The sequence below is a fragment of the Aulonocara stuartgranti genome (assembly GCF_965226115.1).
Source record: "Aulonocara stuartgranti genome assembly, chromosome: 12".
NCBI lineage: Eukaryota > Metazoa > Chordata > Actinopteri > Cichliformes > Cichlidae > Aulonocara > Aulonocara stuartgranti.
Window position 1 is genome coordinate 182,989 of NC_138948.1, and position 25,771 is coordinate 208,759.

The following is a 25,771-nucleotide window of genomic DNA, read 5'->3' on the forward strand; positions in this document are numbered from 1 at the left end:
GGCTGAGGACGAAGCATGGGCTTTATCCTCAGCCCATTTACCTGTCTGCAGGTGTTTCTGCTGCTCAGTGTTTGTTGCTTCTCTCCCAGCCTGCTTCAGCTGCAACTTTCTTTGTTCTAAGAGGTTTCTAACATCCCAAAGGACTGATTGGGTTTATAGTTTGTGACATTTATGAGATTTTACATGACATTGTAAAGTGGAACGGCTGATGTTTAAATACCTTGAAATGGGTACAGAGACTTGCAGGTTCCAATACTTGGCAATGGTTCCTCATCGTCGAAGTCATCATCAAACTCTGAACTACGAGACTTAAAGTGAAGCTCAGCGCTGTGATCCTCAGTGTAACTGCCATCGGGACTGAGGAGCGTCAGGCAGAGACACAGAGAGGTGAGGAGAGAGACAGGTATGAAAAAAGGAAATCCCAGTAATGATGTCATTAATGGTCAATCATCGTCAGAAACTACCTCTCTCTGCTGGCTGGGCTGCGGTTGTCCAGCTGTTTGAGGCTGGTGCTGCCTGGTGTAGTTGCCTGGGAATTTAACCCACAGCCTCCGCTCTGTCTCCTGGTGCTGTGATCAGACAGCTTGCTGTCGGCCTCTGACAGCCACACCTGTGCGCACACACAGAAACACAATTTACAAAATGCACACGACATTACTGAAGTGCATTTTGGTGTTTTGCACTCAAGCCACTTTGTAACAGCTTCATTACTTTCCCCACAGTAATCGGGTGGGGCTTCCACAGTTTTGTTGTATATGTACAAGGACAGTTAAGGTCTGTTCTACAAAGCAAACAGACACATTGACACACACTGTGACAGGAAGTTGATCAAACTCAGCCCAGGGTGTGTGCTCAGTACAGAATGGATACGCTTTTCTCTCTTCATTTGTTGTTTCATTTCAAATGAATGAAAGCTCTCCGCCACAGCAATATTTTGATACTCAAGAGTTCAGCTTTGGTTGTTTTCACAGTGATCGACACTATCTGGGAGACTGTCAGTGTGGAAAAAGGAAATCTCTTCAGCAGATGGAAACCAAGTCAGAAGGAGGAAAATCATCTTGAGGAAGGAGGAATCCAGCAAACTGTTATGGAAATATAATTAACAAAGCCTACAGACAACAATGAGCTAACACCTTCTAATAAACATGAGCATGGTTGGGAGAGAGACGCCATGGCGTCCATGCTGACGGCAGTCTCTCTGAGGAGCCAGCCCTGGTTCACATACAGGCAGAAAAAAAGCAATCCACACTGCTTACACCCCTCGACCCTCTCCTCTTACAGGGTCACATAAAGACTCCTCTCAACCAGTCATGGGTTTGAAAAAAGAAGGTGGCTGGAGTCTGTGGTAGCCAGTGCAATCCTCTACACCGTTGCATGCTGGGGGAGCAGGCTGAGGGCCGCAGATGCCAACAGACTCAATAAACTGATTTGTAAGGCCAGTAATGTTTGTGGGGATGGAGCTGGACTCCCTTAAGGTGGTATCAGAGAGGCGAATGTTGTCCAAAATAAAGACAATGTTGGATAATCCGTCCCACCCACTCCATGACATGCTGGTCAGTCACAGGAGCTCGTTCAATGAGAGACTGAGATTACCCATGATGCACCACTGAACGACACAGGAAATCATTCCTGCCTGTGGCCATCTCCCTGTACAACTCCTCCATCTAACACACTGTATATAGCTACACCGTTTTTGCACACACTCCTCTTCTTCTTCTCATTCAGCTATTTATCAATATGTGATTGATATATATATATATATATATATATATACACATATGCATGTATATACATTGTATATATTGTGTCTATTTCTTACTTAGTGTAGTGTCTGTCTTTGTTACTGTTAAGCTGGAGCACTGTAACCAAAATCATTTCCCCTAGGAATCAATAAAGTATTCTGATTCTAATTCTGATTCTTTAAGTTTGTGAAGATCATCAAGGTGGGTTCTTCATCTTCTTCCTCCCAGGTCCCCTTTTGGGTTGCTTCTTCTTCAAATATTGATCATCATATGATGTGAAATAGAGTGCTGACGTCACAAGGACCAACCTACAGGACTAAGCCTAGAGCAAGTGGAACAATGTTTTGGATTCACTGTTGACGGCGTGTTTTATTCTTTTTTCAAACCATCAGTCTTCTCTTCCCAAAATCAGTAACATCCCCAAAGAGTGTCCCATCATCACTGATTTGATAAAGGCCCAGCTGGAATGTTTTAGAGCTTCCTTTACAAATCTGTGTTCCTTTGCTTTCCCTCCTCCGGTGCGACTCCCCTTGTCGGACATGATGGCCTGTGTGGCGGGGCGTGGTCTCATCCTGGGGGCTGGCACGGGTGCTGGAGCTGCCTGGACGTCAGCCACTCCCACGCGGTCGAGGGTGGTGGGTGTGGGTGGTGGCGGTGGCCAGGACCCATGCACGAGATGCTGCCACCAGCTCCCTCCATGTGGCCGCCATTTCAGCCACCATTTGGCCCAGCTCCTCCGCCCGGTACCGCGTCTGCCAAGCCCCCATCCCAGGTTCTAGCACCACTGTGAAATATTCACAGTTTCACGCTCTTCAGCATCTTCAGTAATACCGGCCGAAGCTTTCCCGTCACACACACTAACAACAACAGACCGACAGGACCCAGTTCAGACTTTAAGCCGGCGAGGCGTGATTGCTCAGGTGCGTCCCCCTCCCTTGCTGCTGCCCGTCACAGCCTGATTTTGGAAAGAGGTATTTCGCACTGGAGAAGGCCCCTGAAACCCACATCCTGATTTGCTCTGCTTCAGGTTGTGTTACTTTTGTAATGCTTATTGCTGTTTCTGTTGCTGTCGTGGCAAAACTGAGCCTTTTAACTAGCACATCCTCCTCTGGCTTAGTGAGCTTCCTATCGATAGGTTCTTCACCCACTAATCCAATTTCTAAGTCATAAAATAATGTGTGTACGTGCTATGTGTTTACAGAGACCTGGTTCCTCCTCAGCTCCTCCTCCAGCCTTTGCAGGTTCTGCTTCACTTCATCCAGTCGAGGCTCCAAACTGCTGGCATCGCCCATCTGAGGACTTCGTTCATAAACCTCCCTCATCTTCAACAAAGCGTCCCTGAAATGACACAGAACCATTAACACACATGCACACACACGCACAGAGTCCCCCACCAGGACCAACACCCGTCTCACTAATGAGACAGCACTTTGGATCAGCTCCAGACCCAGTTCTTCCTTTGAGCTAGCTCCACCTCTGGCGCCACTAAAAACATGAAACTCTGCTGAGGTTCGCTGATCCAGGGAACAGGTTCAGTTGAAACTGTGATATCAAACTCCAAAGAGAGCGTTAACTTACCATCAGTTACCATTGTAACAGACTCTGTGAACTTGACCTGCTCACTGAATCGGATCCACCCAATCATAGGCTGCCATGAACCAGATCAGAGTCCAGTTAAAGATTGGGACAGATACAAAACATAACAGGATCATGGATTCACATGGGATCGGGCTGGATCCAGTTCAGCTCTGGTCATTTCCAGGTCATCCTGTCCAGCTCAGTTCTGTTTCTGGTCACAGCGGATTATTTCGATCTGTGTTCCTGATTTAAACGTCTGACACTGAAGCAGCAAAAGTGTGAGCACTAGAAAGTTTGCTCTACAAAACCTGCGCTGGCAAACAGTAGAGGGGCTGTAATCAATTTCAGATCACATTAATGATTAATTGCACTACTGAACAATTAAAAACTATCTCTTAGGTTTATCTTAGATCTCAGGTTTAAATATCTATCCTTTAAATTAAGGGAGGAGACTACGGAGCGCACACATTCCCAGACCTCTGATGTTGAACTTCTACAACTGTGCCATCAGCAGCGTCCTGACGCATGGATTTCTAGTGTGGTTCCCCAGCTGCACCAAGGCCGACCAGCAAGCACTCCAGCGGGTGGTGAAAGAAGCTGGCAGAATTATTGGAACAATTCTGCCAGAGATTAGTAATATCTTCCCCACTCGCTGTCTGAGGAGGGTGCACAGTATCCTGCGGGACCAACATCACCCTGCACGCCACCTTTTCCACCTGCTGCCCTCAGGGAGAAGGTACAGGTCTATACAGGCCAGAACATCCAGACTGGCCAACAGCCTGTATCCACAGGCTGTGAGGCTCCTGAATTCTGCCCCCCTCCCCTCTCTGCCCCCCTCTCACGGACAATAACCATATCCAACTTCTTAAATAGCACTGAACTGGTTTGCATTGGTGCATTATATCTTTATTCTCTCTCCCCCCTCTTTCTTAAATAGACAACCATCATATCTCACAGTACAATAATATTGAACGGGTTGCATTGTTGCATTTTGTCATGTTTCTCAGGTCTTTGTCTGAATGTCCTATGAACATTACCTGTCTTGTTCTCGTGTTGTTGCTAAGGATTGTCTCATTGCACTGAAGCCACACTGGGTTAAATATTTACACTTGGGTTTTAAGGGGTATTTGTTTTTTTTTTAACGGGTTGTACGGAAGCCCCAAACGCAATTTCATTGTTCTTTGACAATGACAATAAATAAATAAATACTTGAAATACTTGAAATACTTCTGTTTACAGAAAAAAATTAAAACCCACAGATTCCATTAAAGTGTATCTGATCAATTCATGCAGAAAGTTTGTTCTAAGAACATGACAAGACAATTACTCATGAGCACGCAACATTCAACATTTATTGTGCCATCTTAGTCATCTGAGAAACAGAAAAATCAGTGACATAGCTCATCAGGCTCACAATCCATCAAAACTCATAGGTTGCTCCCTGTGAAACAATAAATTTGAACTTGGTCTTGAGCCCAGTTTGGGTGAAGACAGATTGGGTGATTAAGTTTGAATAAATTCTGACCAATACTCTAGAAGCAGTAGCGATTCTTGTGAATTGTGGACAGCTGGTCAACAGAATCCTCACCATGGCATGAACTCATCAGACTTTCAACAGGATGAGATAAAAACTGTTAAAATTAACAACATAAAGTCTGCATTATTGTAATGTATCAACGGGACACTTGCTATATTAGAAAAATTATTCTTTACATTTGCAAAATGTTTAAACTTCATTGTGCTCAGGCACACCTGTTAGCATAAAACATGAAATATTAAAATAGTACAAAACCTTTACTGTTAAGTGACAGTAAAGATCAGTTTATAACATGTAGACATCAAACTCTTGTATTTGTCTTCATTTACAACTGCAACAAATTCTACAGAACCAATTGCTCTGAAAATGAGTACATGCTTCTGAAACATTTGATAATATGAATATTTCAGAAACATCGTTTGAGTCTGCTCAATTGCAAAACAAAGGAAAAACTACTGACTTGCATGAGATAAGCATGTGCAGAGTCCACCATTGTATTGTTGTTCACATAAGTTTCTTAAACCATGAACAATGGAGTGATTGTCTAATCTGGAATGCAAAGTCTGGTCATTTATTGATATACAAAAGTGAAAATGGGAGCTTGCAAGTATAAAAAAAACAAACAGTAAAATAAAAACTGTCCTTAACACTAAGGCAATTGTATGCTGTGAGCATACAATTACAGTTCTGCATGGCTTTCCGCAAGAGTCTGTTTCTTAGACCATGCACAAGTGAGGAGCACTGCCTTCCACCAATGTTCAATAGGATGTTCTGAATGACTTCAAAGGTGTCCTTAAGTTCCGTTGAATAGTCTATGTTGAGGGCAAAAAGAAGGCCCATCGGCATGGAAATGACACTCGAGACATCCCTCAGATTAGACAGGATTACTGCCGCCTCAATGACAACCAACACATCGATGATGTCTTCTTCTTTCACCATCACAATGCCAACCTTCATCCTCTTAGTAAATGTGTCTTCAATACCCGTCAGCTATGAAAGGGTTCAAAGACAAAAAAATAATATACACAATTACAAATACACAATAGAAGAAGAGCCATACTGATGCTTTGGATGATGCTGATTGGCTTTGGGTAACACTTATTAGTTGTTAAAAAATTTTCAGAATGAGATATGCACCACCATGTTACAAATCCATTTCTTGCTTTAAACAAAGACCATGTTCATAAATAACAGAGCATGTCTTCAATTGCAGAATGCAAACAAAAATGTAAATTTAAATTTACTTATTCGAAATATTGGCTGTGCTCTGAGCCAAATGTGACTGAGAATACATGAAATGTGCAAACTGGAGCTAAACTACAGGATCAGAATGTGGCTCCACAGACAATGCTTCTTTAATCAGTAAGAGTTTATTTTTTCCCCTTATATTAACAGCATGAAAAAAGAGCATATAGACATGGATGGACAGGTTGCATAACTGGCACTGAATATCAGCATCCACCTTTACCCAGCTGTCCAATGACTTTGACTCTCAGTAACCTTTAATTGCTTACCCAGTTTACACAGTCTCTTTTCCAGGGTCCAGGACATTTCACCAAAGTATTGCCCCCCACAGCTGTAGCAGCCACTGCAACCCCTTAAATATCCTAATATCTCTGGCATTACAATATACAATGTGAGAAATCAAACACAAAGCAGAACAGTACAGCAGCGAAATGTCAAAGACCCTGGTGAAGACATGAATAAACACAAGAAACTAAGAATATAAATGCTAGTTTGTCAGTTAGTTTCTCTGAAATCCAGACCAAATCCAATGTCACAGATCTCATAATAACACATTTGGTGAGGAAAAGCATACATGTAAAAATTAATCGCTAGATTCATCAATTAGGAAAATCACCGCTTTGCCCAGCCCTAGTGGGGAGTACAGGCAGAATTTTTTTTAAATGCTTTGAGACTCAAATTTAAGCAAACCATCATCTGAGGCCCATTAGAGAAAACACAAACACACAAAAGCAAATAAACAAAAAGATGCACTTTACCTGCCGTTCAGTGAACAATAAGCTCTGTCTTGAAATATTTTAAAGTAGAATGAGTGTAAAAACAACTCTTATGTGATGTAAAACTTTAGTAAATGTGGGATGTAAAAGAACACTGATTAAAAGTAACAATTTTCTTATTCCTCAGATGTTTACCTTGATGAGCAATATACTGCCTCAAAGTTACACAACAGGCTTTTTACATTAAAGCCAGCAAGTCCATTACATACTCCTTCTGTGACCACATGATCTCTTAAATTAACCTGTAAGGCTTTTTTAGATCTGAAATACTGTCCACATTCTGTGTATGTGCAGGGAAGTGGACAGCAATTTCCACAGAAAAGTGCAAAGTTTGCAAGTCCACCTCATTTAAATGACAAAAACAGATGTGATCATCTAGACCTGTGAAAATAAAGTACCCTGACACTAAAATCGTTATATCATTTGTTCTACAGAGCTATTAAATTACAATATAATCTGTGGTGTTTCCAGTATGAAAAAACCCCCACAAAAGGTAACTTACCATTTGACTCCATTGGCAAGAACAAATGCCCGGCATCAAGTTTGGCTTCACAGATCTAAAATAAGTAAAATAAAAATATATGTTATAATTGTATTGTTGTTGCCATTTATGCTGTTTGCTAATTTTCTGACATATAAACAATGTTAGTTTTGTTACAATACGGGGAATGCAGTTAAATTAAAAGTTAAATTATGCAAACAAACAAAAAATCAGAAACAACCCAAGGGACTTCCAAAAATCAGTGTCTCTGATGCCAATTATTTTATCACTACAACTCTTTTAGTATGGAAACTCACACAATTTGGTCAAACTGATCACAAGAGTTCAAAAATAAGTTAAAATGGAGCTGTTGTTAAGCATTAAGCATTTCAGGGTAAGAAATAACTGCACAATATAATTACTGCAAGAAATAAACACACTGGAGGACTATCTGATAAAAAACTAATATAATGCTGGTCTGTAGATCATATTGTAACGATGGTTAAGTGTTATTGTACAGTGACATGTTGGTGATCTCTGCACACTGTTGTTGTTCCTTTAAGATTCATGTTTGGTTGTGGTGTACAGGAAGGGGTGGGTGGGACCTGGTTGTTCTGTGTGTGTGCCAGGCTGAAGAGAGGTGGAGTTCGAGAGCGCTTCCCCCTGAGTTAACAACCCGCTGGCTTATGTGCCAAATAAACGGACAAACTGAGACCCCAACCGTCTGGTTCTTGTGAACGTTACAATATTTTGTCTCAGTCCTCAATGCACTTTCACAGCTTAGCATGCAGCAGTAAATAACAACTTAAGTGATTACATAGGAGTAAACAGATAACAACAAGCACAGGAGTCCTGCCAAATAGTTCTTTTTGAACCCAGCCAGTTATTGGAAATATTGCCAAAATGAACTTCCACCAAAATACAACAGCCTGTGAACTTCAAAGAAATTTACAAGTACAGAGACAATGTGAAATAAGCTATATTAATTAGCTGAGTTAGCTTGCTAATATCGCAACAGTGGTTGAGTGTACAACCTTAAAGCTAGCGGCACAATACTTTTGATTTGGTCAGTGCTACCCATAAAAAGGCCATATTTCAGTTTATTAGGTTAAGTTTGGTCATGACACACAAGCTGGACCTTGTCGGCTAAAGTTATATTAGCTAAAGCAAAGATTTTGGTAAAAGAAAAAAAACACACATCATGCCATAAATTCAAAACATGTTCCAACTTTTGTAGCTCTCTTTCCTTGTAATTATAACCAATGTTACTCACCTTGAAAGCAGATTCCAAAGAAGACGATTAGAAAATGTCCAAGTAAAGTGAGCATGTCGTTAACCGCCAATTCTCCATGATGCACCTCGATAGCAGTCACATGAGGCAGTTTTGAATCCTGCTGTGCTCAACTTCCCCATATTGTCAAGTTCACATAAGTTGCTGATTTAGCTGGACATGAGTTTTCGAGTCAGCTTTTTTTGGTGTAATTGGGACATTTTTAACTTGTAATTTTGTGCTATAACAACAACTTCAGTCATCTATCATCAAACTGATATAGAATAATATGTTACAATAACAAACATCTAGAATTACATTTTACAGTGTAATCAAACCTCTGTAACTTTTCTCTGCTTCACTTCAGCAGCATCAGGTCATGTTCACATGTTGATTCATGGTTTTCTGCTGTTTTTGTTCTACTGCAGAATATTGGTTATATGCTATAAAAAGCCAGGCCAGGAAAATCTGCTTCACGTTTTTCTGTTTTATCCTCAGTGACACAAAGAGATCTGCTGTGATGTTCACACCTCTGATAAAGTCTCACAAGTTTTTTTTATAGATCTAAAAAATATGGAGGTGTGGCACCCCGAGTATTTTGAGCATCAAGAACAAGTCTGAGATGCGTTCCTTGTGTGTTCATGTACACCGCCCCCCCCATATCATCTTTTTTGCTATTTGTTGTGACACTAGTTTGCATCATAGCACAGAGGGAAAAGCTCATTTGCTCCCACCTGATGTGATGTTTAGGTGGGAGCAAATGGGGCGATATTTAGGTTCGCCAGTAGGTGGCAGTGGCGGTTCAAACGGGTGACTGGCAAAATTATCCCTCACAAAAGTAACGCAGGCCAGTTTTTGTAATGGAAGCCGTCAATAACACTGAACTGTTTTGCTGTGTTTCAGGTGATAGCAATATACAAGCACTACATATATTTATGTAAAGTTTGGAGTGTAATTCTTGTTTTATATGGTAAGTGAATAAGAGAGTTGTTTCAAGTTATTCGTGGGTAACGCAAATAACGTTTGTGCGCTAGCTAAGTCACCACCTCATACTGTGACTTGTACTGTAAGAGTGCTGCTGTGATGTGGTGCTGTGTAAATAACACTGAGTTGAACAGAAAATGGAATCAGATCAGTGTGTGTGTCTGTGTGTGCGCGGTGTCTGTGTGTGTGTCCGTGTCTGTGTGTGCGGTGTCTGTGTGTGTGTGTGTGTGTGTCCGTGTCTGTGTGCGCGGTGTCTGTGTGGGTGTCCGTGTCTGTGTGTGTGTGTGTGTGTCCGTGTCTGTGTGCGCGGTGTCTGTGTGTGGGTGTGGGTGTCTGTGTGCGTGTCTGTCCGTGTGTGTGGGTGTCTGTGTGCGTGTCTGTCCGTGTGTGTGGGTGTCTGTGTGTGTGTCTGTGTGTGCGCAGTGTCTGTCCGTGTGTGGGTGTCTGTCCGTGTGTGTGTCTGTGTGTGTGTCTGTGTGTGTGTCTGTGTGTGCGCAGTGTCTGTCCGTGTGTGTGGGTGTCTGTGTGTCTGTGTGTGCGCGGTGTGTGTGTGTGTGTGTGTGTGTCTCTGTGTGCGCGGTGTCTGTGTGTGTGTGTCTGTGTGTGCGCGGTGTCTGTCCATGTGTGTGTGTCTGTGTGTGTGTGTGTCTGTGTGTGCGCGGTGTCTGTCCATGTGTGTGTGTCTGTGTGTGTGTGTGTCTGTGTGTGCGTGTCTGTCCGTGTGTGTGGGTGTCTGTGTCTATCCGTGTGTATGGGTGTCTGTGTGTGTGTGTCTGTGTGCGTGTCTGTCTGTGTGCGTGTCTGTCTGTGTGTGAGTGTGAGTCTGTGTGTGTGTCTGTGTGTGCGCAGTGTCTGTCCGTCTGTGTGGGTGTCTGTCTGTGTGTGTGTGTGTGTGTGTCGGTGTGTGTGTGTCTGTGTGTATCTGTGTGTGCGTGTCTGTGTATGTCTGTGTGTGTGTGTCTGTGTGTGTGTCGGTGTGTGTGTGTCTGTGTGTGTGTGTCTGTGTGTGTGTCGGTGTGTGTATGTCTGTGTGTGTGTGTCTGTGTATGTCTGTGTGTGCGTGTCTGTGTCTGTGTGTGTCTGTGTGTGTGTGTTCAATTCAATTCAATTCAATTTTATTTATATAGCGCCAAATCACAACAAAAGTCGCCTCAAGGCGCTTCATAGATACAGAGAAAAACCCAACAATCATATGACCCCCTATGAGCAAGCACTTTGGCGACAGTGGGAAGGAAAAACTCCCTTTTAACAGGAAGAAACCTCCGGCAGAACCAGGCTCAGGGAGGGGCGGCCATCTGCTGCGACCGGTTGGGGTGAGAGAAGGAAGACAGGATAAAGACATGCTGTGGAAGAGAGACAGAGGTTAATAACAGATATGATTCAATGCAGAGAGGTCTATTAATACATAGTGAGTGAGAAAGGTGACTGGAAAGGAAAAACTCAATGCATCATGGGAATCCCCCGGCAGCCTACGTCTATTGCAGCATAACAAAGGGAGGATTCAGGGTCACCTGGTCCAGCCCTAACTATATGCTTTAGAAAAAAGGAAAGTTTTAAGCCTAATCTTAAAAGTAGAGATAGTGTCTGTCTCCCGAATCCAAACTGGAAGCTGGTTCCACAGAAGAGGGGCCTGAAAACTGAAGGCTCTCCCTCCCATTCTACTTTTAAATACTCTAGGAACAACAAGTAGGCCTGCAGAGCGAGAGCGAAGTGCTCTAATAGGGTGATATGGTACTACAAGGTCATTAAGATAAGATGGGGCCTGATTATTTAAGACCTTGTATGTGAGGAGCAGGATTTTGAATTCAATTCTGGATTTAACAGGAAGCCAATGAAGGGAAGCCAAAACAGGAGAAATATGCTCTCTCTTTCTAGTCCCTGTCAGGACTCTTGCTGCAGCATTTTGGATTAGCTGAAGGCTTTTCAGTGAGTTTTTTGGACATCCTGATAATAATGAATTACAGTAGTCCAGCCTGGAAGTAATAAATGCATGAACTAGTTTTTCAGCGTCACTCTGAGACAGGATATTTCTAATTTTAGAGATGTTGCGCAAATGGAAGAAAGCAGTCTTACATATTTGTTTAATATGTGCGTTGAAGGACATGTCCTGGTCAAAAATGACTCCAAGGTTCCTCACCGCGTTACTGGAGGCCAAGGTAATGCCATCCAGAGTAAGAATCTGATTAGATACCATATTTCTAAGCTTTTCAGGGCCGAGTACAATAACCTCAGTTTTATCTGAATTAAGAAGCAGAAAGTTAGCGGCCATCCAGGTCTTTATGTCTTTAAGACATTCCTGCAGTTTAACTAATTGGTGTGTGTTATCTGGCTTCATGGACAGATAGAGCTGGGTGTCATCTGCATAGCAGTGTAAATGTATGCTATGTCTTCTAATGATACTGCCTAAGGGAAGCATGTATAATGTAAACAGAATTGGTCCTAGCACTGAACCCTGTGGAACTCCATAATGTGTCTGTGTGTATCTGTGTGTGCGTGTCTGTGTATGTCTGTGTGTGTGTGTCTGTGTGTGTGTCGGTGTGTGTGTGTCTGTGTGTGTGTGTCTGTGTGTGTGTCTGTGTGTGTCGGTGTGTGTATGTCTGTGTGTGTGTGTGTCTGTGTGTGTGTGTCTGTGTGTGTGTGTCTGTGTGTGTGTCGGTGTGTGTATGTCTGTGTGTGTGTGTCTGTGTGTCTGTGTGTGCGTGTCTGTGTGTGTCTGTGTGTGCGTGTCTGTGTGTGTCTGTGTGTGTGTGTCTGTGTGTCTGTGTGTGTGTCTGTGTGTGCGTGTCTGTGTGTGTCTGTGTGTGTGTGTCTGTGTGTGTGTGTCTGTGTGTGCGTGTCTGTGTGTGTGTCTGTGTGTGTGTGTCTGTGTGTGCGTGTCTGTGTGTGTCTGTGTGTGTGTGTCTGTGTGTGTGTCTGTGTGTGCGTGTCTGTGTGTGTGTGTCGGTGTGTGTGTGTCTGTGTGTGCGTGTCTGTGTGTGTGTCTGTGTGTGCGTGTCTGTGTATGTCTGTGTGTGCGTGTCTGTGTGTGTGTGTGTGTGTGTGTGTGTGTGTGTGTGTGTCTGTGTGTGCGTGTCTGTGTGTGTGTCTGTGTGTGCGTGTCTGTGTGTGTCTGTGTGTGTGTGTCTGTGTGTGTGTCTGTGTGTGCGTGTCTGTGTGTGTGTGTCTGTGTGTGTCTGTGTGTGCGTGTCTGTGTGTGTGTCACCTCTGCTCGCGCTCTCTCTGTATCTCCTGGTTGATGTTAATGATGCGGCCCTGAAGTTTCTTGCGTCTCTGTTCAGGAGGAAGATGGCTGCAGTCGGCCGGACTCGAGCCCTGCAGCATCAACACACTCGTTAAACATCAGTAAGTCGAAGGCTCAAACACACCTGGACGTCTCTGACAGGTGAGATACTGACCAGTTTGAGTGACAGCTGTCCGGTCAAAGAGGCGAGCAGAAAGAAAGACAACAGATGTCATCATGAATGTGCCAGGCGACTATGTGTGCGTGCACAACAGCTTGCACTGCAGCAGTTAGTGTAGGAAACAGTATGTAGTAGACAGTGCCTAACACAATTATTAGTCATAAAAACTCAAACAATTTAGAAATTTGTGATCAATGTGTTTGAAACTATTTTTTATTTTTTTAGAGAAATTGAATCAGTGTTTTAAAGCTGCTAGGGGCGACCGTGGCTCAGGGGGTTGGGAAGCGCATCTGTAACCGGAAGGTTGCCGGTTCGATCCCCGGGCTCTCTGTCCTGGTCGCTGTGTCCTTGGGCAAGACATGTTACCCTACCGCCTACTGGAGTTGGCCAGAGGGGCCGATGGCGCGATATGGCAGCCTCGCTTCTGTCAGCCTGCCCCAGGGCAGCTGTGGCTACAACCGTAGCTGCCTCCACCAGTGAGTGAATGAATAGTGGCATTGTAAAGCGCTTTGGGTGCCTTGAAAAGCGCTATATAAATCCAATCCATTATTATTATTTGGCAATCAAATAAACATCTGAGTGTCATTTGGTTTCTTCATCAATTATAAACATAATAATGATGATGATTATAATATTGTAGCATTAAAATATCACGTAGATTAAAGTGCATGCTGCTGGATTAACCATCACAGAGACATAAATATGACTTTAGTTTGTGGTGTAAACCTCACAGCAGCTGGACTCCAATATGTGTTATAGTATTTAAGATATAACGTAGTATTTCATGTAGTACAGTATGCAGTACATCTTGTACCCCTCTCTTGAGGCTGCGCAGACACTGCTTCCTGGTTCTGTAGCCAGAGGTCATGAGGTCATTCAGCCGCTGTGTGATTGGTTCTCGGGTGGCTGTGGCTGTGGGTGGGGACTGGGGACTGTTGGCCATGCCCCCGGGTGAAGGAGAGGTTGGGGGTGGGGGTGGAGGCTGGCGGGGGGAGGACAGGAGGGTCAGCAACTGAAAGGAGAGAAAAGGACCTGAGTACAGCCAGGTGATTCCTCCAGGTGTGTCTCATCTGCACCTTGTGTGTGTGTGTGCGCGTATACCTTGGTTTTTCGGATGAAGGGCCACAGCTTTCTGCTTTGTCTCCGCTCCTCTGTCCGGTTGTCGAGGTAACTGGATTCAGAGATGCTCCGCCTCATGGTGGCGCTGTAGTCTTCAAATTCGACATCACCCGGGGGGTCGAATCCTGATTTATACACCTCCACCACCTGACGGGTGTCCTGAAAGGACATTCACCACATAACATCAGCTAACCTTTGACCTTTACATCCCATATTGGCGTGTTTATGAAGGCACATTTTGGAGTTCCTTCATTAGAAACATATCTGCAGATGCACACCCTCCCGCACCTCAGTTAGAAGGTTAAAGGTCAAAGTTCATGACAGCAGAGTAAGAAAGCTGGACTTTTGTCAAAGCCGGGAAGGCTCCTAAAGACCGCTGCCTAAGCAAAACCCTGTAGTGATCCCGTACATGTCAGGAGTATCGGAGCAGCTGAGACACACTTTTTCTAAACACGACGTCTCTGTGATTTAAACACTCAAAACACGCTGCGCCAAAACCTGGTCGACCCCAAGGATCATGGTGCACGCTGTTAAGTGCAGGAGGATTGCCAGGATTTATACATCGGGGAAACCAAACAACCTCTGGTGGAGAGGATGGCACAACACCGAGGAGCCACCTCGTCAGGCCTGGACTCTGCAGTCTGTTTACACCTACAGGCCAGTGGACACTCTTTCAAGGATGAGGATGTAACATCCTGGACAGGGAGGAACGCTGGTTTGAGGGCAGAGTCAAGGAGGCCATTTACGTGAAAAGGGAAAGACCAGGGCTAATGCGCACGCAGCGACCGGCAGTGAGTGAGAGCTTGGCATCCTAAGTTTTTACGTTTTTAAGTTCTTATCGTTTCTTTTTGTTTCTATCGCTGGCATGTGTTTTGGTTGAAGGAAGTGACAGTTTTCTTACAAAGTGACGCTCCACAACAGTGAGAACGTCATGGATTCTTTTTTCTTCATTGTGGTTGGATTTCTACTGTGCTGGCTTGTTTCCGATGATGTGGGCGAGGCCGTGAGTCAGCTGAGGATTGTTTGCTCCCGCGACGAGCTGTTACAACTTAACTTACCGTATGATGGTAAGGACCTCACCTCATGTATGCCGGATTTTATACATAGAGACTCTAACAGAACGAGTGAGAAGAGGAAAAGAGGGAGACGTGGAGGTGTTAAATTGCGTCTGAGGAGACAACAGGTCAGTCTGTTTCCCCTGCCGTCTGTTATCCTTGGAAATGTTCAGTCTCTTAGGAACAAGCTGGATGAACTCCAGGGAAACGTCAGGTTCCAGAAAGACTTCAGGGACAGCTGAGTGATGTTTTTTTCCGAGACATGGCCGACGGAGCTGGAGCTGGACCAGGACCAGGACGCCGATTTTTCAGTTGACGGTTTTGGAGCTCCCTTTCGCCGGGATCGGGATGCACGGGTAACAAGGAAATCTCAAGGAGGGGGAGTATGCTTGTATGTGAACAAACGTTACTGTAGCGCTGTGACTGTTAGAGAGTGTATTTGTACACCAGATGTTGAACTTTTATCCGTGTCGCTGCGCCCTTTTTATCTCCCTCGTGAGTTTCCACAACTTTTTATTACCATAGCTTACATTCAGGGCTCACCCCGCCTCCACCTGCAGCATCATCTCAGACGTAGTGCAGAAGCTGCAGGCGCTCTCTCCTGACGCCCAAACTTTATAATGGGGGACTTTAACCATGTCTCTCTTGAATCAACTTTGGGCAATCTGTATCAATATGTATCCTGTCCTACCAGACGGGATAAAATGTTGGACCTTTGTTACGGATCGGTGAAGAATGCTTATAAATCCCTCCCGCTTCCTCCTCTGGGATCTTCTGACCATAACTGTGTGCATCTCAGTCTTAAAACGAGAGAAGACAAAGACTAAGGATGTTGACATATGGTCAGAAGAATCTGTGCTTACAGATTGGGAAGTTTTTATTCAGTCTTGTGGAGATGATCTCGACGCTTTGGTGGATGTTACTAGCTCTTATGCAATATTTTGTAAAGACATGATTATACCCCGTAAGCGCGTTAAAGTCTACGCTAACAATAAGCCGTGGGTCACTAAAAGCGTCAAATCCTGTTTAAGGAAAAAGAGACAGGCCTTTAAAGAGGGGGCTGTTACTGATTTTCAGACAGCCACCAAGGACCTGAAAATCGAGCTCTTGAAAGCAAAACAGAACTACAAAAACCTTCTTGAAAGCAAATGTGCTGCAAAAAATTTTGGGTCTGCCTGGACTTGTATGAAAACCATAGCAGGGTTCCAAAATCCCCAGAGCAGCAGTCAGATCATCTTAGATGGTTTTAATTCAGACAGAGATTTTCAAATGCTTTAAACATGTTTTATGCTCGTTTTAGTTCTTTTGATTTTAGCGAGGATATTTCTGAACTGAAACAGAAACTGAGAGATACTCAGCACTTTATCATTGAACTCAGCGATGTTAAAAAGGCCTTTCATACTGTCAATGTGAACAAGAGCCAGGGTCCTGATAATATTAGTGGCCGCCTAATTAAATCTTGTGCTGATAAACTCAGTCCTATATTTCAGGTTATTTTGAATAAATCCTTGCAAACACAACATGTGCCCTCTCTTTGGAAAGAAGCAGTCGTGGTTCCTGTCCCTAAATCTAGTCGTCCAACAATTCTAAACGACTTCAGGCCTGTTGCCCTCACTTCAGTTGTCATGAAAGTCTTTGAAAAAATCATCAGAAATGTGATTATGAAAGAGACTGAACATCAGCTGGATCCAATGCAGTTTGCATATAGGCCCAACAGAGGAGTGGAGGACGCACTTTTGACTTCACTAAATCTGATTCTTAAACATGTACAGAGTAAAGGGACTTTTGCAAGACTTCTTTTCATTGACTTTTCTTCGGCTTTTAATACAAAACAGCCCCATATTTTAATTAAAAGACTTTTAGATCAGTTTCGTTCTTTTATTTTGTCCTTTTGTTTGGTGGCATGGTTCAGTCAGACCTCTGTCACAGAGAAAAACTCTCTGAATCAGATAGTGAGATGGTCCAGTCGTCTGATAGGTGAGCCACAGTCTTGTTTAGCCTCCCTGTACTCCAAGCAGGTACAGAGGATGGCTTTATCAATCCTTAAAAATGGTTCCCATCCTCTAAGGGGTGAATTTCAGCTTCTTTCCTCAGGACGGAGGTTTCTATTTCCGAGATGCAGGACAAAGCGTTATAAAAATAGCTTTGTCCCCGTTGCTGTCACTGAATTAAATAAGAACTGTTTTTGATTCGAAATATTAAATTACTATATATGTGCTACAGGGAGGTTTATATCTTTATTAGGTATGTTTGTTTTTGAAGGGATGCCAAATGCTATCATTTTGTCTGTAAAGCAAATTTACCTTGCCTATGGGTATAAATAAAGTTACCTTGACCTTGATCTCTGTATCCAGGAGGGGGCCTAAGGGTACATCTGTCACCATCTTACAATGCTGTGATTGCAGCCATTCCCCAACTCTCTGTGAATGGTAAATGATCATAAACTGACCTCACAGCCCATTGTTCATTCAGTGCTGCTAGTGTCAGTCATTGTGCAAATGTCCTGTTTATAAGGTTGAAACCTGCAGTCAGCTGAGACTGAAGACGTCATCTGATGATGATGAAACATTTCTCTCACTGAACAGAACCAGATGGACAGAATCAGCCTTTTGAGATTGAACAAGTGTGGCTGTTTGGAAGGAGAAAGCCTCTCCTCTAAGAAGAGCGTGGCAGAATTGGGTTAGGATTGCAAAGCTGCATCAGAACAAAGCACAGGACTTCTGGAACAGACAAAACCAGAGTGGAAGTCGGAGAACCCAGAGACACGTGCAAACTCAGCACACAACCTGGCCAGATGGTGGCGTTAGATATTCCCTTTCCACCCGCCATGCTCGCTGGCGTGTTTCTTGTGAGTTTACTCATCTAACCAAATTCAGTCTGAAGGGTCGATGGACTCAAGGACATCAACACGGTCACATCGGAACTTCTAGGGAGAAAACTAGATATCCAGATGTGCACATAGAAATAACCTTCAGGGCAAATTAGCCTAATCTAAATCAGGTGTTTGGTTCTGTGGGCAAAGTCCCGGGACTCTCACCTTTCTTGGCTGTATGCTTTCAGCAGCTTCCATCATGGCGTCCAGACAGCGGCTCACAACAGGAAGAACTTTTCTCTCAGCCTCGGCCAACGAACGCATCGCCTCCCCAATCCTCTCGATCCGCCGCTCCTCCATGTCCTGGATACGCTGCAGGGCAGAGGCACATGCCTGAGTACACATCGCCACACTCACTGATGACATCACTGCATAACAGGAAGTCCTACCTGGTAAATTACTGGTACCAGTGTGTGGTAGTGCTGGTGCTGATCCTGGTTAAACTGGTTTAAACTTGTCACGTAGTCTTTCCTGGACTCCTCAGCAGCTTGTTGTTTCTGCTGAGCTGTCTGACGAGCCTGAAAACAGAGAAAACTTTCACACCGACGATTGCCAACGGGAGACGACTCAAAATATGCTTATCAGTGAAGAAGAGACGCACCTTCAGCGAGCAGCGCTGTGATGGACGGACAGACAGAGAGAGACACAGGCAGACAGACAGGACTAAGTATGATGTTAGGGATTAAAATGGACCACAATCAGCTGTTTTATTCAACCCCTGGGTCATAGTTGATAAATAACGTCCAATCATATCACTGCAGGGGTGCTCAAGCTTCGCCCACACTCCCCCTGACAAGAGCTTAGTGTTCTGACCTTCTCTCCATCCGTTTTATTGTCCAGGTCGATTTTGTCGGAGACGTGCTGAGCTCGCTCCGCCTCCTTACAGTCACGTTCGAACCGCCGCTTACTCTGAAAAATAAGTAAAAAAAACCAACAAACAAACAAAAATAAACAGTCCAAACAAGTTTCCGCTTCTACAGAGTTTGGGGTGGGGACAGTGTGTTGGTGGGCAGGGGCAAAGGTCACTTACAGACTCCAGCTGTTTCCAGGAGCTCTCAATGTGCTGCTGTGCACGGCGGCCATCTTGGAAATGCTGCGACAATAAAACAGACTGGTCAGACTGGTCGAACCGGTTGAACTGACGAAATCACACTGAGAATAACTGGGTCTGCACTACAAAGCAAATTAAGCACACCCAGTTTGTTTCTCTGTGGCCTGTAGTGATGGAATTTCCGGCTCTTTTTAGAGAACTGGCTGTTTCGGTTCGACTCACTAAAAAGAGCCGGCTCTTTCAGCTCCGAACCAGCTCTTCAGGTTGTTTTGTTGCTTTAATTAATTTATTATTAACAATAATATTTATATATGTTTATATATAAATATATGCGGTGGCCCCTAGAGACAAAACATGCACAAACTCCAAAACACATTTCTAGCATGAACTGAACTTCCAAAACAGAGCTACTAGATCAGTTAAATTACACAATTGAAAGCACGAAAGCATATGTGTATTGTTTATGTATTTATACACAAGCATTCATATATAGTCAAATAATTTAAAAAAAAAAAAGTTCATTTACCTGTTACTACCACACACCAAATCCGGTCGTTGGTACTTGCTGGCTTGTGTAGCCACTAGGTAACAAAAGCTCAACACTGCCCCCTAGCATCCTGGAGCACTTCTGTTGTCTTTTGTACGTGCTTCAGAGTTTGTATGTGTTTTTACGTGTTTTGGAGTTTTTAAGTGTTTTTACGTGTTTTGGAGTTCGTACGTGATTTGAAGTTTGTATGTGCTTTGTCTGTAGGGGCCACCGTAAATCTCCATCCATCCTCATCCGCTTTATCCGAGGCCGGGTCGCGGGGGCAGCAGCCTAAGCCAAGAGGCCCAGACCTCCCTCTCCCCAGCCACCTCCTCCAGCTTATCCGGGGGAACACCAAGACGTTCCCAGGCCAGCCGAGAGATATAATCTCTCCAGCGTGTCCTGGGTCTGCCCCGGGGCCTCCTCCCGGTGGGACATGCCTGGAACACCTCACCCAGGAGGCGCCCAGGGGGCATCCTTGTCAGATGCCCGAACCACCTCAGCTGGCTCCTTTCGATGTGGAGCAGCAGCTGCTCTACTCTGAGCCCCTCCCGGATGGCTGAACTTCTCACCCTATCTCTAAGGGAGAGGCCAGCCACCCTTCGGAGGAAGCTCATTTCTGCCACTTGTATCCGCGATCTCGTTCTTTCGGTCACTACCCACAGCTTGTGGCCATAGGTGAGGGTAGGGACGTAGATGGACCGGTAAATTGAGAGCTTCGCTTTTACACTCAGCTCCCTCTTCACCACGCGAACAAGACCCTGAGATACTTGAACTCCTCCACTTGGGGCAGGAACTCATCCCCGACCCGGAGTGGGCACTCCACCCTTTTCCGGCTGAGAACCATGGCCTCAGATTTGGAGGTGCTGATCCTCATTCCCGCTGCTTCACACTCGGCTGCGAACTGTTCCAGTGCGAGCTTTTATACTTTTATTTATTCACTCCACATAAAATGTAATAAATAAATCATATAATACAAAAAACAACTATTCACAGTTCAACTTTTAACTATTTAAATTTTCAGCTTTTTCCTTTTACAAATTTAAAGTGAAACAACACAAAACACCGCAAACCACAACACAATTAAATATAAATTAAAATATGAAAACAAAAAGAAGATGCACATTCTCTGTCATATGGACCTGCATGAATAAACTTTCTGAATCCTTTATCATCTGCAACTGAAAATAGTTGTGGATGATTACTATACCTTTCTAATGTGACGTTGTTGTCCCTGGTAGTGATGTGCGGATCGATCCTGAAATATCGATTCCTCCGATACCAAACATTTATCTTCTAGAATCGATTCTCACATTAAAATATCGATATTTTAGTAATTTAGGGTAAATTTGTAGTTTATCATTAACAGAAACACAGTGGAAAGAAATTATAAAATTCAGATTGTCTACATTCAAAGGAACTACTTCCTCTTCCGCCTTTCATAGTCATGTGCGAAATACGGCTGTATAAAAGTCTCGCAGCCCCTTGGCGTGCGCACTCACAACAATGGCTGAGCGTAATTGGAGTCATGTGCGGACGTATTTTACCTCCACAAACAGCTGAGACGTGGTTTGCAATACATGTGGCAAAAAAGTGAGGTGTTGTGGCCATACTTGCCAACCTTGAGACCTTAGAATTAGGGAGACATTCAAAATGCATTTACAGGGTTTATTTATCGGGTAAAATATGTTAAATGTCACCGTTATTATTGGCCGGCCCGGAAACAGCGGGGGTGTCCAAATTCAGAGGCTGCTTCCACCTGAGGACCGGCTTTCGCGGTCTAAAGAAAGCCGGGTAGTACGTCACGAGCTCCCTTGGTGGAGTGAAACTGCCGTCTGCTCCTTGCTATCTAAAATATAACCGGGCGCTGGCATAAACTCTCGACCATCTCACACTTTGTTTAATTAATTTTCTGTTTGACGTTTATTCAGCTGTGTGAAAACCCCGGAGGAACCCTCCCAAGGGATTAATAAAGTTTAATTTAATTTAATCTAATCTAATAACTTTAATCTCAGCCAAACCGATTTACTCACGAACAAATAAAACACTGAAAAAGCCAAACAATAACATTTTGAAGTTATCAAAGTGACTTATATATCATGTTTAACCCGAGTAATGAAAGACCGCGGGGGTTTGTAAACGATGTGTAGGTCGGCTCAGATATTTGAAGTTTACACAGCTACATTCTCACCTGAAAATATGTTAAAAGTTTTCTTGCGACCCAGAAAGAGAAATAAGAGTGATATTAAAACTAAGTCGCTGCCGCCATTGTTGGAAACTGGAATTGGCTGGGCCGCGCTATGAATTCTGCGATATGGTTTTTCAATTTTGTTGTCCGGGTGGAAAATCGGCAGGGTTGGCATGTATGTTGTGGCAACATCACTAACCCTGTCAAACACCTCAGAGTAAATCATATCACAGAATATGACGAGCGTATGTTGAGGTGAACTGAAGAGGAGGAGAGGGACAGGTGCTGCCAGGGCGAGACAGACGTCTCTCACGGAGTCCTTTACTGCTGCAGGCAGGCAAGGTGTTCAAAATGCGCACAACTTCAGTTTTTTTATTTCTATGTGATGAACTCTGCATTATTAAGTGATAAGAACAAGTAATCTGATGTCCTGTAATCATTATGATGCTATAATTTGAGATACAATAAATAAAATAAGCTTTTGTACAAAGTATCGGTATCGGATCAGTATTGTCGATACCACCCTGAATATTACTTGGTATCGGATCGGAAAGGAAATCAGTGGTATCGCACATCACTAGTCCCTGGCTCTCTTTCTCTCTCTCTCCCTCCCGCTCTGTTCCTGTGCTACTGAGTGTAACTACCGCCCCTCCCCCCTCTACCCAGCGTAAAGCACAAGGCTTGCGTGTGGAGTGAAGCGGAAAAAAGTGCGAGAGAGAGGGTAAGAGAAAGGAAAAAAAAAAAACCCACGGCTCGCGATAAGGAGCCGGCTCGCGCCGTTCACGTCAAAGACCCGGCTCTAAGAGCCATTTCGTTTGCGACCGACCCATCACTAGTGGCCTGGACTCAGGCTGGCAGTGGGATAAACAGTGACACGAAGCGGTCTGCTGCTAAGTTAACCACGGTTTGTTGATCTAGCTACTAGGGGTGCAACGATACTCGTATCGATATTGAACCGTTCGATACAGTGCTTTCGGTTCGGTACGCAATCGAACAATACAATTTTTTTAATTTATTAAATCAACTTTTTTTCTGACGATGCTGTCTGTGTTGAGTGCTCAGTGGATCTGCGTTCGACTACTCCGCCTAGGCTGTACTGTCGAGCGCAGATCCACTGAGCACAGCGCAAGCTAGCAAGACAGAAGCTAAGCTCGTTGCAACATGGCAAATTGAACCTCCCCCACCCTCATTCAGATCTGGCCTTTGGAACTATTTTGGTCTTCATGTGAAGTATGACCCCGTCCAGCCCCACGCACGGGGCGATCAGCGGTAGCTCGTTAACGGAGATTTGCCGTGTTGTGGCGTTAACGTCATTTCAGATTTACGCTGACAGCACTAGTGGGAACACAACGAATATGACTGCACATTTACACCGACATCATCCTAGTGCAAAGACAAGTGGAAGCAGACAAAAACAACAAGCACGCACGCTACAAACTTTACCCGAGTCATTTAGACAGCCGTTAGCACATGATTCTCCTTATGGGGACCTGATATGTTTAATATGCTGCTGAGAATATAGCCCAGAAGAAGCGCGTAGTATAGCTTTTATTTTGAAAGAGCCATTTCTCTGTAATAAACTCTCTTTTCCAAAGATGAGTGATTTCTCCATCAGATAGATTTATTATTTTATCCCTTTGTTGTTTCAGCAACATTAAATTTAAAAACTGAACGCTTGAGTTAAAATATATATTTATAATTTTAATAAATAGCAAATTAAAAAAGCATGAACATTTTTTTGTATCGAAAAAATATCGAACCGTGAATTTTGTGTATCGTTGCACCCCTACTAGCTACAGGAGTGTTCACTTGAAAGGGGCGGTGTTTGTAGCATCTGACCAATCACAAACATCGAACATGTTTACACAGCAGCGCATAAAACACAATATAAACTGCAGTAAATCAGGTGTGTGTGTGTGTGTGGAGGTGCTGCCACTTGGCGTTGACTCTCTGTGTCTCTGTTCCAACACACAGTGGTGTTTTTGTGTCACCAATTTAATTAAAAACTTATAGATAACTCCTTATTTCACAGTGTAATCTTCACGTCCTTGATCTGAAGCACACTCTTTGTTGATTAACTCGCTAAATGCATCCACAGCATTCCCTCACTGTGTCTGCAGGGTTTTGCTAGCTTAGCTCAGTGGTTCCCAAACTTTTTTTGCTAGGCCTCCCTTCGTTTTACAAGAAAAATGTTCGCGCCCCCTCTTTGCTTCAATGCTTTGTTTTAATGCATGCCTCTGTAGTGCTCACCCACATTTGCGTCTAAAAACAAACAACGTATTTAGGAGCACGTGTGAGAATAAAAACTAAGACAGCATTAAGCCTACACAGCCTCCAATTTTAAACAAGAACACTGATAATACAGCAGTAGTGAAGATGACGCTGTCATAGTTTAACATGGAGCCGTGGCCCATCTGCAAAAAGCAAAGAGTGAGCTCAGGTGGAGTGAAAGTTTTGTTTCCTAGCGTCCAAAACAGCAGCTGTTCCTGTAATCACCATTAAAACCTTTACTGGGAAAAAGCTGACAGAAGTCCTTCATCAGCACCTGATCAACAAACTTCAAACATGAAAAAGAAAAATCTCTGTAGCTGCTCCATCCACCACCATTTGCTTTGTTTAAATCGAATAGCACCAAATCACAACAGTTGTCTCAAGGCGCTCAAAGCAGTCTTAGGATGGTCTATAAGACACATTGATGGTTTGGAGAAAGTACTGAAGTTAAATTGGAAAGATCAATTGGCAAAGAAGAGTCTAAATAAAAATGGAGAGTCCTCTTCACACACTGAGGTCAGTTATGGTGTTCCACAGGGTTCAGTGCTAGGACCAATTCTGTTTACATTATACATGCTTCCTTTAGGCAGTATCATTAGAAGACATAGCATACATTTACACTGCTATGCTGATGACACCCAGCTCTATCTATCCATGGTGGGGCGATCGTGGCTCAAGAGTTTGGCGTTCGTCTTGTAATCGGAGGGTTGCCGGTTCGAGCCCCAGCTTGGACAGTCTCGGTCGTTGTGTCCTTGGGCAAGACGCTTCACCCGTTGCCTACTGGTGGTGGTCGGAGGGCCCGGTGGCGCCAGTGTCTGGCAGCCTCGCCTCTGTCAGTGCGCCCCAGGGTGGCTGTGGCTACAATGTAGCTGCCATCACCAGTGTGTGAATGTGTGGATGACTGGATGTGTAAAGCGCTTTACTAGTCCCTAAGGACCCCAAAGCGCTTTATACAAATACAGGCCATTTACCATTTACCATGAAGCCAGATAACACAAAGCAATGAGTTAAACTGCAGGAATGTCTTAAAGACCTGGGGTCTGTTCTTCGTACCGCGCTAAGTGAGTTAGCTGGATTTGATTGTTGACGATTTCGCGTGATCTTGGATCGTTCGGTTCTCCGAAGCTCATCCGGGACTTGCTGCCATAGCAACAGAGCCGTAAGCGTAAACCTGCTCGGGAGCAGGCTTACTTTATGTAAACAAGATTAGATCGCGGCCACTCAGGTATGTCCGCTTCATTTATACGAAAACAACAGCGATATTTTACCACTGTTTTACCATAAATAAATATTATCAATGTAACTAAAGATAATGCAGCACTTGATCCTTTTATTGATGTCACACAGATACATACAGGTCATTTCGTAAAAAAAGGGAAATGTACTATTAATCATTCTATTACATGTATTTGATTATTTCAGATGTAATTCATATTTTAGAGTAGTAATAGTAAATTACTTCATGTAATCAAGATGAGAGACCACGGCTATAAAAGCGAAGGTGGATTTGGGAAGTCTGTCGCAGCCATGTCCTGTCCGTATATGCGAGCCACCCATTGCGGAAGGTGCAAGATTGATAAGGAGAGTTCTCAGGATTCAGCGTATATTGCGGGATAGACAGGATCCTTTAGCTCAGCGCGACAGTGTGCTCATAGAGAGATATCGATATTCCCGT

At 43.9% G+C, this 25,771-nt stretch overlaps 1 protein-coding gene across 4 annotated transcripts in view; it reads right to left on the minus strand.

The window, feature by feature from the left end:
• The window catches only part of LOC309718647 (formin-binding protein 1-like), a 38,077-nt gene that overhangs the window by 4,547 nt on the left and 7,759 nt on the right, over window positions 1-25,771 (minus strand). The window contains exons 5-16 of one of the 4 annotated variants that reach the window (XM_082554093.1): window positions 19,091-19,153; window positions 18,874-18,969; window positions 18,662-18,676; window positions 18,450-18,578; window positions 18,226-18,372; window positions 14,116-14,292; window positions 13,820-14,026; window positions 13,009-13,023; window positions 12,816-12,925; window positions 2,948-3,080; window positions 465-610; window positions 221-357 (exon numbers count right to left, since the gene is read on the minus strand). In XM_082554093.1, the coding sequence (XP_082410219.1) occupies window positions 221-357; window positions 465-610; window positions 2,948-3,080; window positions 12,816-12,925; window positions 13,009-13,023; window positions 13,820-14,026; window positions 14,116-14,292; window positions 18,226-18,372; window positions 18,450-18,578; window positions 18,662-18,676; window positions 18,874-18,969; window positions 19,091-19,153 (1,375 nt within the window). The other 3 variants (XM_082554094.1, XM_082554095.1, XM_082554096.1) reach the window with 3 other exon arrangements.